Source organism: Crinia signifera, chromosome 1 (genome assembly GCF_055691185.1).
Source record: "Crinia signifera chromosome 1, ASM5569118v1, whole genome shotgun sequence".
Classification (NCBI taxonomy): domain Eukaryota; kingdom Metazoa; phylum Chordata; class Amphibia; order Anura; family Myobatrachidae; genus Crinia; species Crinia signifera.
In genome coordinates, this window is record NC_139217.1 from 260153053 (window position 1) to 260169178 (window position 16126).

At 42.3% G+C, this 16126-nt stretch overlaps 1 protein-coding gene across 6 annotated transcripts in view; it reads left to right on the top strand.

The window, feature by feature from the left end:
• The first annotated feature begins 1423 nt into the window (after positions 1–1423).
• The window catches only part of LOC146073938 (survival motor neuron protein 1-like), a 45334-nt gene continuing 30631 nt past the window's right edge, over positions 1424–16126 (top strand). The window contains exons 1-7 of one of the 6 annotated variants that reach the window (XM_083181544.1): positions 1424–1624; positions 8516–8587; positions 9599–9829; positions 10023–10217; positions 10761–10844; positions 11837–12067; positions 12567–12749. In XM_083181544.1, the coding sequence (XP_083037670.1) occupies positions 1577–1624; positions 8516–8587; positions 9599–9829; positions 10023–10217; positions 10761–10844; positions 11837–12067; positions 12567–12749 (1044 nt within the window). In that variant the 5' untranslated portion in view covers positions 1424–1576. Of the gene's footprint in view, positions 1625–8515; positions 8588–8703; positions 8848–9598; positions 9830–10022; positions 10218–10760; positions 10845–11836; positions 12068–12566; positions 12750–16126 lie in introns of those variants that run through there. The other 5 variants (XM_083181550.1, XM_083181567.1, XM_083181560.1 and 2 more) reach the window with 5 other exon arrangements.

Genomic DNA, 16126 nt, shown 5'->3' on the forward strand with positions numbered 1-16126 from the left:
CCACCCACATCCCCCCCCCCCCCCCCGCCGCGCAGACGGCTCAATCCATTCCCCCGATGTCAGCCGCGTTTCCTCATAGAAAGGAAAAAAAAATCAGGCAGTCATGCTGAACGCTTAAATATATGCACCATCAGGGCATTTAGTTCAGGATATGCAATTTCTGCATAAAATCGGGCATATATGCAAATGCATATGCAAATATGCAAATGCATATAATCCGGTCTCTAGTAATAAGGCATCTGGGTGCCTGTACAATTAGAAATCGGGTGAAATGACGTCGCATCACGCAATTTTTCATCGTACAATGCCCTGCGATGGAAATCGTGGGCACCGTGATAATACACAAGTACCCATTTAACATTGCCCCTAATGTGAAATCGGGTGTCAGGTACCATTTGGAACCATTTAACATTGATTTCTATGGCAAAATCGCGTTGATCACGTCGATCGCATCGCATGTGCGATTTGGTCGACCTGATGAAAAAATCGGGCGCCCAGATAATACACAAGTACCCAAAGTGGTGACTTGGGGGAAGCTGGAGGTGGGTGGGGGCGCAGGGTCTCTGCAGATTTCATGCGGTCTGGATGTCCGCATAGATTCTGCTAAAACAGACATCTAGTGTCTTTCAGGGGAGAGAAGCATGTACAGTGCTACCCATAAGTCCAGGAGCGCAGGCAACATGTAACCCCCTGACAATGAGCATGTAACCCCCTGGCACAGAGCATGAAACCCCTGGCAATGAGCATCTAATAACCTGGCAACAAGCAGGTAACACTTTGGCAAAGAGCATGTAACCCCTGGCGACGAGCATGTAACTCAGGCATGTCCAAACTGTGGCCCTCCAGCTGTGGTGAAACTACATATCCCAGCATGCCTTGCCATAGTTTTAGCATTCCGTAATAGCAAAACTATGGCAAGGCATGATGGGACTTGAAGCTTCACAACAGCTGGAGGCCCATAGCTTGGACATGACTGATGTAACCCCTGGCAATGAACATGTAGGTTAAATAATAAATAAGGTATGAGGTGGGGCACCAGAAACTTTTTTGGCAGGGGGTACAAAATTTCTAGTTACACCATTGTAACAGTAACTAGAATATAACTTCTTTGCGGACCACAAGGCCCTCTAATGTCAATTCCCAATTTGCTCATGAAGTCTAATAGCTAGATATGAAAAAATAGGAACTACCTGTTGTATAAAGAATAATTAAACATTCCAAAATAAATTTTTCATTTTTATAATGATGTATATGTGACGTTATGTACAAATAAAAACATACACCTGCTCATACACCTGTCACATAACTGTAGTATCAGACCAGACTGGTGCAGAGTCTCTTCTGTAGCAGCAGGTGGCGCTGCGGTGTCTGACAACTCATGCGTCCTTTTGTCTGGCTGGGTACATCTCTAGTGCGGTGCGTTATGGGAGATGATGTTTCTCGATGCTGCAGTGCTCTAGAAGCTAATGGAAGCAGAACAACGTTTCCCAGAGCGCCTTGCGTGCGGAGCTGTGGCTGCTGCAGCGAAATAATGGGGTGCCGGTGGCTGGGATGGGTTTAATGCACTGACCGGAGGATGGCAACGTGTGACAGGGAGATAGTGTATCACAAGGACAGCTCCCAGGTGACAAATAGTGAAGTGTACATGTTATGTGTGTTAAAAGGATGTGTATGTACAGTATGCGCAAGTAAAATTACGTGTGCCTATTACTCAGACATCTCTCTAGGCTTGATTGTCTGAGCTCTGTATGTGTATTATGCATGTAGTACTAGGCATTTAAATGTACGCACACCAGTTGACGCAAAGGCAGACGATTCAGTAAAAAAAAATGGGCACGTCTGTATGAGTGTGGGACGTGGTACATGTTGATGGACACATCATGCAATATATTCCATATAAATGTTGCAAAATAGATCATTTACAATACTTTGCGCTCGCATTACACGAATACCTACTATGTATGCTGTTTTCTTACTGTCTATTCCATATAAACATATAGTAGAAACTGGCTTGTGTTCTGGAATAAAGGAAACCTATTTTATCTGCCTAGCAACAACATGGAGGAGATTAAGAGTAAACTAATATATTGGCCACAAACTCATTTTATAAAGGATGGAAAGAATGCCCAACTAAACCCAATGTAACAAGGAAAACAGCAATATACAATGCAGTGAATAGGGTTTAGTTTTAAGTTACAATAAATTCAATATGAGCAGTCTTGTTCTAAAATATTGCATTTCATCTGAATGACGATGAAATCATTTTTATTGTGGCTGAGTTTATATAGTTGCACTTGAGAACCTATGCACAATTTAATTGTGAATGTTACAAATTGCAAATAGTATTTAAATGTATTCATTTTTAATTCCCCATTACAGTGATTTCTGCGATTATAGTGTGAATGAGTGGATATACTGTAGGCCATCATTCATGATACTGCAAATGAGACCCATTCTTTTGTATGTGCATGTTGGGTCCTGCGTTTACATCACTGTAATGGGAATTGACAGGCAGAGGCATTCTGGAAAACGGGTGGTGTTTCTGAAGCCGCAGTTGCATTTTACCAAACGACAGGCAGAGGTGTTTGGAACACAGTGATGCGATTGCAGGACCCGTCCTACATAGGAATATGGTTGGTTGGTCGACCATAAGATGGCTGACAGTCATTAGGTCGACACAAATGAAGGTTGACATGAGTCTAGATCAACATGAGACAAGGTCAACAGGGGTATAAGTCAACACATGCGCTAGGTCGACATAGGTTAGGTTGACAGTCAAAAGGTCAACATTTTTTTTGTGCCGACAGGTGGTATTTCATGCCCTATCATCCACTAGGGCTGGGGTAGCCAACTCCAGTCCTCGAGAGCTACCAACAGTTATGCTGTGTACACATGGGGGCGATAGGGGCTGAAATCGCTGGGAATATGGTCGCTGGCGACCATATTGCCAGTGATGGGAGTGTGCCCCGGCGATAAATCGCCGGGTGCGCGCTCCCGTTTTCTGCCCCATTCTAAGCTAAGCTCCTGCGACCAGCTGATTACCTCTGCGGCACCGCCGGCTGAGGTTCCTTTTCATCAGCGACCATCTCTGGTCGCTGATGAAAAGGGGGCACTGAGCAATATATTGCTCAGTAATATATTGCTAGCAATATATTGCTGAGCAATATATCTTCCCCGTGTATACGGGGCTTTAATGTTTTCCAGATCTCCTCACAGAATCACAAGTGAAGTAATTAGCTCCACCTGTGGATCTTTGAAAATGTGTCAGCTAGTAATGAGTGCACCTGTGCAGCAGCTAAGTTGTCTGGAAAATGTGAACTGTTGGTAGCTCTCGAGGACCGTAGTTGGCTACCACTGCACTAGGGCGTAGTGGGACAATAAAATAGTGTGTCTGAAGCATGGCGAGCGCAGGGGACACGGTGCACTTAAATCTCCATATCAACTGTGTTGACATTCTAGTAAAAAAACTGTGAAAACCCCCATGTTGACCTTTTGACTGTCGACCTAACGCATGTGTCGACCTTGTCCCCTGTCAACCTTCCTGTGTCGACCCAACGGTGTTGACCATCTTATGGTCGACCATATGATCCCAACACCCTACATATGTGTGTAGAATGAGTGTGAGCAGCTTTCCATATATATGATCCAACCTACAGTAAATAAGGGCCATTTTTTAGTTGGGAATATATATTTTCTTGATTTCTTAGACGGATATAATTTTACAAAGTATATCACAAAATAAATGGTATAATAAATGTATCAAATTATTGTACAAGGTGATTCTATTTATAAGCATAATGTTTATAAAAAACAGCATTCAAACAAATCTTATACACTGAATGGTATTTAATGGGTACATATTTTTTGCAATTGTGCATTGTCATGATAAAAGAGTAAAGTGCCTTCACAAAACTGCCTCACCTGGTACTTTCAAGGGTGGCATGACAAACCCACGGACCTGTTTATTCAATGGGTATCCTGTTATCCCTCTGTTCATTTTATTCTTATGTGTCATATTTCCATGTATTGCTTAATCGCACATTGTAACGTGTGTGTGGTGCACCCAACATAGCTGTGTTGCTTGGTATTCTGTTTTAGTGTTCAATCTAGCCCCTGCCATATTTGAAAACCCATGCAGTTCCTCTTCCCTGCCTGGTTTTTTTTTTTTTCTGTATCTCAGCACTGATATGCAAACCAGACCTGTGCTAGAAACACCACAGCAGACAGCAAAATCCCAGGTAGGGAAGAGGAACTGCATGGGTTTTAAAATATGGCAGGGGCTAGAATGAACACTATGTTTAGAGCATAGGTTCTCAAACTCGATCCTCAGGACCCCACATGGTGCATGTTTTGCAGCTCTCCTCACAGAATCACAAGTGAAATAAATAGCTCCACCTGTGGTTCTTTTAAATTGTGTCAGTCAGTAAAAAGTGAACTGTGTGGGCCGAGTATCATCCACTGGTTTAGAGTAAAAAGTGCATGGTTCTGATATGCTAACAAGGATCTTGCCAAGTATTTTTCCGCCTTCATTATGTGTCCTCAATTTCAGGCATTGCCGATTTAGCCCAGTGTAATCCTATGTAGTGTTCCTATAATGACTGCCTCACCTGGATTCACTGTGGATCGAATCCATCATTTTTTAAAATGCTGACCCAAAATGTTCCGCTACATACTTTGTAGTATCTCAATGCTCTCTGTGTTTCATGCAAAGCTAAGTCTTTTTTAGCTTTGCATGAAACCTACATCGCCGCCCCCTTGCCACAACCCCGCCGCTATGCCAGCGCATATGTACTAACATGCAGCTGGCATCGCGGTGCAGTGACGGGGGCCCCCGTGATACCTGTAATGTGGTTTGCAGGGGTCTTTGTCACCTACTGGGCTCTGCGGCAGTCCCTGGGGTCTCTTCCTCCCCCCTGCAGCCATAAGGACATCCCCAGCTGTGACATGCTGCTGGGGGAGGAGGAGGGGGTGCGGGTGGGCAGCGATAGAAGCCCCAAGGTGGCGATACCCTGCCCGCTGAAGACGGTGCGGCCGTTTTTTGGTAAATTTGAAAATGCGGTAAAACGTGTGTTGACCACATTTTCGGCCTGTAAATCCCGCCCTTTATGTCTACAGTCTAAGGCAGCCCATACACGCTGCGATGCGGGCTGTCCAATGTGTGCTTTGAGGTGCGCGCTCCCGTTAGGTGGTATGGAAAATGTGACCTGTTGGTAGTTCTCGAGGACAGGAGTTGGCTACCCCTTGTCTAAGTTGAAAGGATTCCTTCTCTACAGTGTCATTTTATGTGGCAGCATTCAGTTACCCTTAACCGGAACTAAAGAGTCCAGTCCATTATTACACATCCACTAAACTTTACTGTTGGCAGTATGCATTAATACAGGAGGCATTCTCCTAGCATCAGCCAGTCATATTCGCCTGCCAGATAGTGAAGCATCATTTTTTATCCCAGAGTACAATGGCGGCATGTTTAGCACCATCCAGTTCTAATGCAGATGTAGATTTTAAAGACATTTTAGAACTCGTTGCAAATGCTGTAAACAAGGACAGACCATTTTTTACACACTTCAACACTTGGCGATGCTGTTCTGTGAGTATGTGTGGCCTACTGCTTCACAATAATAGCACTTGTTGTGTACATGGGCACTCCCAGAAGAGTAAAGTAAATTTTCAAATTTACCTGTTGGAAATATGGTATCTAATTACAGTGCCACATTAATATTGAGCACTTCAGTATGGCTCATTCTACGGTTAATGTTTCACTATAGAGCTGTATGCTGGATTTATGGAGGGTAGAGGTGAGGGCCCCGAGGGCTATGAATTAGGAAGGAGTTAAGGTAGGTGTTTTAATGACTGTGAAGTAGGATCATGGGAGAGGTAAATATCTTGATAACTAAATTGAAAAGTAATAGAGAGGTAGGTGTTCCAATGGCTGTGATTTAAGAAGGAATGGAGTGAGTATGGAAGGGAGATGTAGGTGCCATTGGGGCAGATGTATTAAGCCTGGCAAAGAGATAAAGTGGAGATAAAGGGGAAGGAGATAATGCACCAGCCAATCAGCAGTGTTTGAAATATGACAGTTGGAAGTTGATTGGCTGGTGCGTTATCTCCTTTCACTTTATCTCCAGTTTATCCCTTTGCCAGGCTTAATACATCTGCCCCACTATGACTGGATTAAGACTGAGTGGAGTGGTATAGAACAGTGCAGCCCTGATGTTATAGTTCCCAAAGTGTCACCAACACTTTCTACCGTACAAACAAGCAAAAAATTGGAACTTTAAACAATGAGGCGCAATGTATAGTTATGGAAATGATGAGGTATAGACCTTTGTTGTAATAATGGGAGAGAATTAATAGGATGAGAGATTCAGAAAGTGAGAGATTTGGTAAAGCGGCAATCATTTACACTTCAAAATAAAACTGGGTTTGCAGTATAAATGATTGCCACTTTAAAAAAATCTGGAGATTTCTTACCAGATCTCTCACTTTCTGAATCTCTCATCCTATTAAATCTCACCCAACGTCTCTCTTTAGCAATGTTGGCGTCCAGTCCTTATGATCAATCTCAGGTGAGGGTGGTCATCCATGCAATAATAAAAATTAAAAAAAAAGTTTGTGTCTTTTCTTTTGGGGATGTGCTCTTTTTAAAGGTAAGGGGAAGTGTTTCAATCAAGCGTACCCAACTCACGTTTGTGTAAGTCGATACACAGCTTATAAAGGTTTTTTTAATGTGATTATAGGATATTCTGGTCCAGATTATAGAATGCAGTCATATTTATTTATTAACAGCAGCATATTCCGTTGCGCTTATCATTCCACGTGAACTTGGAAAAAGGAAAAAATACATATCATGTGCAGACTTGTGGTACAGGTCGTGTCATTAGTGTGCAAGGTGCTGAAAATTTATTTTAAAAAGTGTACCTCACTTACCAAGAACACAGATGTAACACATATATAAAAATATCTTTGTAATATCGGCGTTCTACCACTCACTGGGGTTTATTCTAGTTCATTCTTTCTGACAAAATCCTTCTTAGATGGACAAAACCATGTGCACTGCAGGGGGGCAGATGTAACATGTGCAGATAGAATTAGATTTGGGTGAGTTATTTTGTTTCTGTGCAGGGAACTGTGAAGGGACTGCTTTATTTTACACTGCAATGTAGATCTCACTTTGAAGAAAAACCCCACCCAAATCTAATTCTCTCTGCACGAGTTACATCTGCCCCACCCGCAGTGCACATGGTTTTGTCCATCTAATGGTGCCCACACACGCACCGATTTCAGTGCTATGCGTTTTTGGCTGTACAATGGTTCTTTACAATTTTTCTGCCAGAATTAAGCATGACCCGATGTGATGGTTATTTTGCTGTCTGCGATGCGATGCTGTGCGATTTAAGCACATTTTGTCACTGGCTTTTTCTGACCTTTATTTTGTTCGAGTTCACATGTTTCAAACCTGCAATAAAGTTGTTGATACCAATTTGTATGTAATTATTTCCAAAAAAAAAAAAAAAAACATCGTATAGCATCGGCTCGTATGCCTGTATAATGCTGAGCCCGATGCTATGCGATAATGTCCTAAAAAGTACCTGCTGCACATACTTTTTTGGACATCTAAAATCGGCCCCCGGGAACGCGCGTAGCACAGCATCGCGTCGCACACGCCGCGCTAATACAACACGATAATCGTACGCGCGATGCGTTTTGTACTTTAAAAGTACAAAACGCATTCTTAAATCGATGCGTGTGTGGGCTGCATTAGAAGGATTTTGTCAGAAAGAATGAACTATAATAACCCCCACTGTGATTTTGTAGTGTTCAAACCTATAAAGGTTTATTTTACCTGTGCTGTCCTTAAGTGTTCCACAGTAGTGTCACCTTTGACATGTGCTCCACATACTTGAGCACATGTGGAAGGTGACTCTACTCTTTCAAATAATTTTTCAGCACCTCACACACTAACGCCACGACCTGTACCACAAGTCTGCCCATGATTTGTATGTTTTTTCTTTTTTTCGAGTTCACGTGGAATGATATGACTGCAACCTGGACCGGAATATCCTATAATCACGTTAAAGAAACCTTGGGTACGCTTGATTAAAACCCTTCACTTTACATTTAGAAAGAGCACATCCTCCCAAAGAAAAGACACTTATAAAAAATATATATATTTTTTATTATTATTGCTGTTTATTTTGCATGATTGATCATCACGACTGGACGCCAACAGTGCTAAAGAGAGACTTCATTACAAAAAAGGACTATACCTCATAATTTCCATAAGTATACATTGCGCCTCATTGTTTAAAGTTCAAATTTTTTGCTTGCTTGAGTGGAGTGGTATGTCTTCTGAGGATGGATGGGAGAGGCATGTGTTCTTATGATTGTGAACGGAAATGTAGGTGTACTGGTAACTGAATTATGAGAAGGTAAGAGATACATTTCCTGCTGACCATGGATAAGGAGAAGGAGAGAAATGCATGTGTCTTGAAATATCTTCTCTCGGGTCTTGCAGAGTGAAGATATTGATGAGTGGGACGATGCCGCTCTTATTAAATCCTATGAAAAGGCTGTCCAGTCTTTCCAGGTATCTACCACATAGCTATATTGCCCTTTAATTTTTATTGGGAATTCATATTTTAAAGTGTAGTCCCTACTGTTGATATATACTGTTTTGCTTTGTGGTTAAATAAATTCTTTACTAATGTTTTTTTAAAGATATCTACTTTTCGGAAACTGGAATTCCAGCCGATCTTTGTCAAGTGAAATTGTAAATAAGCAAGACAGCATTTTCACAGAATCGGCCTATTATATCCATTTCTGATGTACCATAATGGTTCTTTTAAGGTATTTGGATATAAGTCATTGGTCTAATTTTCAAAATGGGGCATAATTACCTCATAAAGTGTATCCTATTATAATGTGTGGAAGGACTTGTGTGCACTTCCTTCTCTTCATGGGTGTGGTATACCGGCCCGGCAGTCAGAATACCGACAGGGGGATGATCGCAAAGAAGGCTTTCTGCACTCTGCATGCTGCGGGCTAGGTGGCTCACTGCGCTTGGTACAGGTTCTATTCTCCCTCCAGGAGTCATGGACCCCCACGAGGAAGAATATCCCCCCTCAGTTGGAATCCCGAGTGTCGGGCATTTAAACAGTTGGGACTCCGATGTCGGTATACTGACTATTGGTAGCCCGAATGTTGGGACGTCATGCGGCACCCCTTTTAACTACTGCTTTCATTTACTACAGCCATTTTGTCCTAGGTATTTGATAGGATGCTTTACTGCTAGTCATCGGTGTATTGCTAACACAAGGATATTCCGTCCAATATAAAGTTGGACATGACAAACTAGCTTTTTCATATAAAGAAATTAATCTTTTACTACACCCAATTTTATCATACAGACCATAAATGCTGGTGACTAGTTGGGTGGTGAAAGGCATTCAGTAGTGTTATACTTTATTTAGAACAAAAAAACAGAAAGACGAAAGCCAATAATTTGCTCATCTTATTACTAATTTGGGATGATTAATTGAAAACCAAAAATTGCTAAATATCCCATGAAACCTTAACCACTTTAATCCCTGCTCTTTAGGATATGCTTAGATGCAGTGATAAGAACCGGAGACCAGAAGGAGCAAGTGCATCTGGTGATCCCCAGAAAGATTGTCAACGGGAGACCTCCAGAGAGCCGGAGTGGGAGAGAGATATTCATAGGGACTACCCAAAGGATGAGGGCGAGAAATGGAGCAAGAAAAAGAAGGCACAGCCTCCTCCCCCTCTCACCCATCATGCTCAGCCCACCACTCGCTCCCTTGCTTCCAAAGTGAGTAAGACAAATTAATATAAGTGCCCTGCTTGTAACAACAAAGTTTCTAATCACTAATTAAAAGTTTATTTTTTTTTAATTGTGTTTTTCTGACAGAAAACTTTTTTTTTTGTATATAGATATATTTTGTATGTATTATTATAACATTAAGTACCCGTATTCACTATCTTGTTTTTTTCTTGTGTCTCAGTGGAAAGTGGGAGACCATTGTAGTGCCGTTTGGTCAGAAGATGGATGTGTCTACCCTGCTACAGTAAAATCCATTGACAGAGAAACTGGCACCTGTGTGGTACAATATGATGGCTATGGCAATACTGAGAGGCATCAGCTGGATGAGATTGTGTCTGTGGGGAGCAGTGGAGACAGCACCCCACCTGCTGGAAAGGTGACTGAATTATTCCTGTTGATATTTTATCTGTAACCACACGGCATTTACTGTATCTCGCACTTACGTTTCCACTAAAGCCAAACTAATGACACTTTTTGTTTCATCAGTGCCAATTGTCAGAATTAATTATATATTAACGTTTGACATTTCTATTGTACCTACTTCACTGCCTCATTTATGAACCCTTGTGTCTCTCCCTGTTGTGAGATGAAGTACATTTAATGTTCCTTCCTTACATATACATTCACTACTAAGCTGTAATCAGTGTTCCCTCTAAGCTGTGCGCACGTGCGCGCGCACACAACCCAACGAGTGTGCGCACAGACATTACAACAGAGCGCACAAAGCAGCAGTGGTCCCTTTTTGCACTTGAGGACTCAATTAATGTGTGTTTCACCCATTAACTACATTGTGTGCTGTGTTCTAAATGTTTAAATGTTTAATATAATTTTGAAGTAAAGTTACCACAAATGCTGAACATCATTTTCCAGTTATATATAAGTGACGCACAAAAATTTAAATTTCCTTCCAAAATTGCAGAGCCAAAATCTTTTGCCGCACACAGCCTTCGTAAAATTAGAGGGAACATTGGCTGTAATCTCTATGCTACCTACCGGCTGCCCAGTAAGTTTGGCATCCTTGATCTTTCTCTGCACTGGCTTACTGATAACCTTTCCCACTGATGACAGCATCTGTCATCTAATGTGTCCCCTAGTACACATGTGGCCTTCTCAGTCCTCTCTCACATGGATTAACCCATTCAATCCTCACTATTTTAAGTGTCTGACCTTTAAACATCTTCAGTCTAATGTATTACTAGTTCCACACTATTACTTGGTATCATCCATTTCCACCACCATATTGATAACATGAAAGCCTTCCCAACATCTCCTATCCAATAGGTGACTCTTAGCCCTTCTCTCCCCTACCTTCTAGTTTATCAGTCACCCCTTTATCCTCCTGTCCTTATCTCTGCTACCAAGACTTCTATCCATACCTCCATCATTACCTACTCCCATCCTTTCCACGGGTGTGGTATGAGAGGACGATGGTCAGGATTCCGACGGTCAGTATACCGACATCGGAATCCCGAACGCAGGTACTCCGTCAGGGAGGCGAGCACAAAAAAAGCCCCTTGCAGGCTCACTGGCTTGCTGCGCTCGACAGAGGTTCTGTAAACCCTCTATGGGGGTTATGAACCCCCTCGAGGGAGAATAGCCCCTGTCAGTTGGGATCCCGACTGTCGGGTAGTTGAACAGTCGGGATTCCGATGTTGTTATAGTAAGTAAGTTTTCTTTATATAGCGCACATGGTTATACTGACAATCTGGATCCCCACTGTGGGGCCGTCATCTGGAACCCTTTTTCACACCAAATTCTGTGCCAGACTCTCTTCTTTCCCCTTTCTTCCAGTGTCTGATTCATGACACCTTATTTTACTGCAGCTTTCGCTGCCAAACTGTATTGTCTAGTGGGTGACAACTTTACTTCCTTCCAGGTCCCTTTCTCCAAATTAGCAGATCAGTTACTTATTTGAGTTAACTTTTTTTGCTTTGAGTCTAGATTTTATTATAATATCTACAAGTCCACCATCTCTCATTCTTCTTTCTCATTTAGTGGAAAGTTGGTGACCGTTGTTCAGTGCAGTGGTCTGAGGATGGACAGCTATACTTGGCCGTTATTCGCTCTGTGGATGAGGTGTTGGGCACCTGTGTGGTGGTGTATGAGGGATATAAGAATGAGGAGGAGCAGAACATGGCTGATCTGATGCCTCCATCCAGTGTCCACGCACGCACTCGCAGCAAGAAGCAGGCGAGTCCTGCACCTCTAGCACTGGACAGCTCAGGGGTACACAGTCTGATGTGTGTGGGGTTGAATGTGGTTGGTGCCTGGAATCTTTAGGGCTGGCAAAGGGGTTAAGCATTAAAGCATTTGTTGCTCTGCAAGTAGTTGGGGTGGTAGGCCTGACATATCTCTTTGAAGGCAAAGCGTTGTAGTATAGTAAAAGACCGAACAAAGACTTCAGGCATAATATGGCCATGGTTGACACAAAAGAAGGAAGTAATAAGGTCTAGTTCTGACTGGGGAAAAAGTTTTTAACTCTTTTCCTGCCATCAAAGTATGTAAACCCTAATTACATATTTCCAGTGAGGTAGTATCTTATTGTGGCTGTATGACCTGGAATTGCTCAGTCACCTGCGGCTAGAAAACGGCCTTTCTGGTGCTGAAAGGGTTAAGATTGTTACAAGGGGGAGACTAAGCTTGTCACCTTTAGAATTGGCATAAGGGAAGACTGAGCATGGTACATCAGAGGCTGGCTTTCACATTTAACAGCTTTGATTGGCAGGATGAGGAAGACACAGATTGGCTGTACACAAGGAGGAGTTCTACCTCTTCACCTGACCTATCACGCCATTGGAGGAAACAGGGGAAGAAATCTGATTGGATGTACACTTTTCCACCTCCACCACCGCCTCCACCTCCCCCTCCACCACCTCCACCTTCATTACCTCCTCCTCCTCCACCCAAGGTTAGTGCATTACATTATACAGAAGGTAATGTTTGTATGATTTCGTGAACAGTCACCTGTATATTCTGTCAAATTAGGACATACTGATTATTGTATATCTATATAATAATATAAAAACTAACCATTCAGCTAAACACATAAGAGATCTATCAACGTACCTATGGTCAGAAAAATGGAAAATACCTTATTTTTTTCCGTCCCAGCTCAATGTATTCAAGTCCTGCAGGGATCAGGGCTGGCATATTGAGGGGCAGTCAGATAACAGGCAAATTGTCAAAATAGGTGTGAAAATTGCTAAGTAAACACTTTTATTCATTATAATGACCTGTAATATTATCTTATATAGGAAATATAATCTTTTTTACACAACATTGTTCATTTGAATTTATATAACAAATGTGAGCGACGCTGGAATTTTTAGTGGATATTTTGCGCATCTCTCATAGGGATGCTGGCACTCAAGGGTTAATCTTTGAATATCTTGATCACATCCTACCATTATGTAAGAATTGGTCTGGGTAGCTTGTTCCATACTGTCTTGACTTGGGAGCCTTCCAGAACTGTGACCATTCCATGTTTTGACAAACTTTGGCATGAGCACTGCTTGCCAAGCTCTCTTGGCAGGAGGTACTCTTGATGGCACTATGGGCCATATTGAATGCAGCCGGCTATATCTGACACATATCAGAGTAGGTAGCTATATGATCTATATCCTATTACATAAGGAAACTAACAGATCTTCCGATAAAATGAGAAAGCAGCAGATTTCCTTGCACACTACTACAAACAAACAGTGTAAATCTGAGTTGGCTGAAAGATGAGATGGAGGGGTATTTTTTCATAAATTCCACTTCATGGGATTTGGCTTCCATATCCATAAGCTATATGAAGATGAACCCAAAGTGTAGGAAAGTAAGTCTCGGAATAAGAATCTGAAGGAGAAAGAGGATTTATTCATTAAGTATAAAAAAAAAGATACTTTAAAAATAAATAAAGATAGAAATGAAAGAAGTCTTATGAAAGATTTTTGGGACCACGAGGAGTTAATAAGAAGCGTTTTTGAGTGCAAGACCATTAGTTTAGTAGTTTGATGGGGAAAAAATAAATGTATTTCCATTATACTGCAGCATTAAGACCAGAATGCGAAACATCCTGCAAAATGGCAATTATAGCCTTAGTCCATGAAGCAAGGCTATAGCTTTCAAATGGAAATGGTTTAGAATGAGGGAAGAACAGACAGTACTTGATAAAAGGACTAAACGTGCACATTATTGGGAGCTTTTTGCGGTCTACCTGTCCTTCAGATATATGTGTGTATATGTATATTTATTTAATATGCCTTGATGCAGTCTGAACTGAGCAAAAGCTGTGAATGCTTTCAAAACACAGCAAGTGAAGTTTAGCATGTTGAGGCTGATAGAGCAAAATAACAGAACAACAATAACTAGATATACTTAATTGGTGAAGGTGCGACGAATGCTATGTTACTGCGGCAATAGAGACCACCAACTTTGGTGCTTGTCCCGAATACTTTCCCCTATCCTTGTGTATGCAACATAAGTTTTACAATTGATACCCGCACTATGAAGCACTTGGTCTCATTTTTTTTTAGACTTCTCCACCTGTTGGATGCAGGATACCTTTTGGTTAAAGAGACAAAGCAGCCGAATGACATAACCTTGAATTGTTTGAAAATACAAGCAGGGTTTTTTTCCCAATGGAGCAGGCCGTGAAATCGGTCCAAATCGGATTTGTTTGACATCCCATCCAACCCGATGCGCAGTCCATGCACACTGGGTCGGACCATACAGATTGAACCTGCTGCAGTTTCATCAATCTGTTGGATCATACCCATCAGCGGTACATCGTGGGTGCTCTTTAGCACCCATGATGCGATTAGTAGGTGTGTCGGGGAAGCACCGCTGGCACACACCTACGTGCAGCAGCAGGGTCCGAGTGGCAGAAGGGAGCTGGTAGTGGAATTTGCTAAGCAGCAGAGTGTGAACCGGCTACTGAATTTTACTAAATTATTTGAAAAGATGGGAGGTGGCTGATTGGCTGAGAGAACTCTCTTAGCCAATATATGGCTGTTCAGACTTTTCAAATTATTTTTTCAAATTGAGTAACTGCTTCACCCTCCGCAGCCCAGAAAATGCAGCTGCATGCTCCCCCTGGCTGCTCGGAACCCCGCCAGCTACATGCATTTTTACATGTGATTTAGTGCATGTAAAAATGGCACATCAAGTGCCAAATTGTAAGTGAGCCACCTGGGGAGCTCAAGGGGCAAACTGGTCCAACTTGTCTCCTCAGTCAGACTATGTATAGGGGCCCTTACTGAGTGTTTGTGCATTGTTTTATTATATATATATATATATATATATATATATATATATATATATATATATATATCCATATGTGTAGAGATAGCACTCTCCAATCAATTTCAACTGCCGGGGTGCCATATGCCAGAAAGTCACCACCATTTTGGAGCTTCCATATCCATACAAGAAAAGATTGCAGACACTCACCGGACTTGCTTGTAGCGTTTTATTTAATAATCACACATCACCTTACGTGCATAACAGTGGGTACAGGTCGACGTTTCGGTCCGAAACGTCGACCTGTACCCACTGTTATGCACGTAAGGTGATGTGTGATTATTAAAAAAACGCTACAAGCAAGTCCGGTGAGTGTCTGCAATCTTTTCTTGTATAGATATATAGATATAGATATAGATAGAGATAGATAGATATAGATATATATAGATAGATAGATAGATAGATTTTGTGTGGTCCGGCACTCCAAATTAAATGCAGTGTTGCTGGCGCTGGTGCCCTCACTGAAGCGGAGGGTCCGCTTGCTTTATAGGGTATCCTAGGTGCGGCACTCAGCTGTACATACATCCACTCGGGGAGGCAGTTGTAGTCTACAACTGCCTCCCCGAGTGGATGTATGTACAGCTGAGTGCCGCACCTAGGATACCCTATATATATATATATATATATATATATATATGTCAGCAGTCCTTTCAGACTAACTAGCAAATTTCTCCCTAAGGCGAGAGGGGTCTCAAACGCTAACAGAGACATGTGTGGTAAATTCAGAAAGTCTGGGTCCTCTGCACCTTCAGACCGCAGCTCAGGCGCAGCGCCCCAAAAGCCCTCATCATGACGTACTCGAGGTGGGGGCAGGACTGTCGTTTTTCAGTCAGGTGTGGGAGGATTCCTGCCTCAGTCCATGGGTCAGGGGTCTTATTTTGCACGGCTACAAGTTGGAGTTCGACAGGTTGCCGCTGCACAGATTCTTTCGGTCCGGCTCCCCGCTGCGGCACGGGATCAGCTTATCCTCAGACAAGCTGTGTAAAAACTGATGGACTC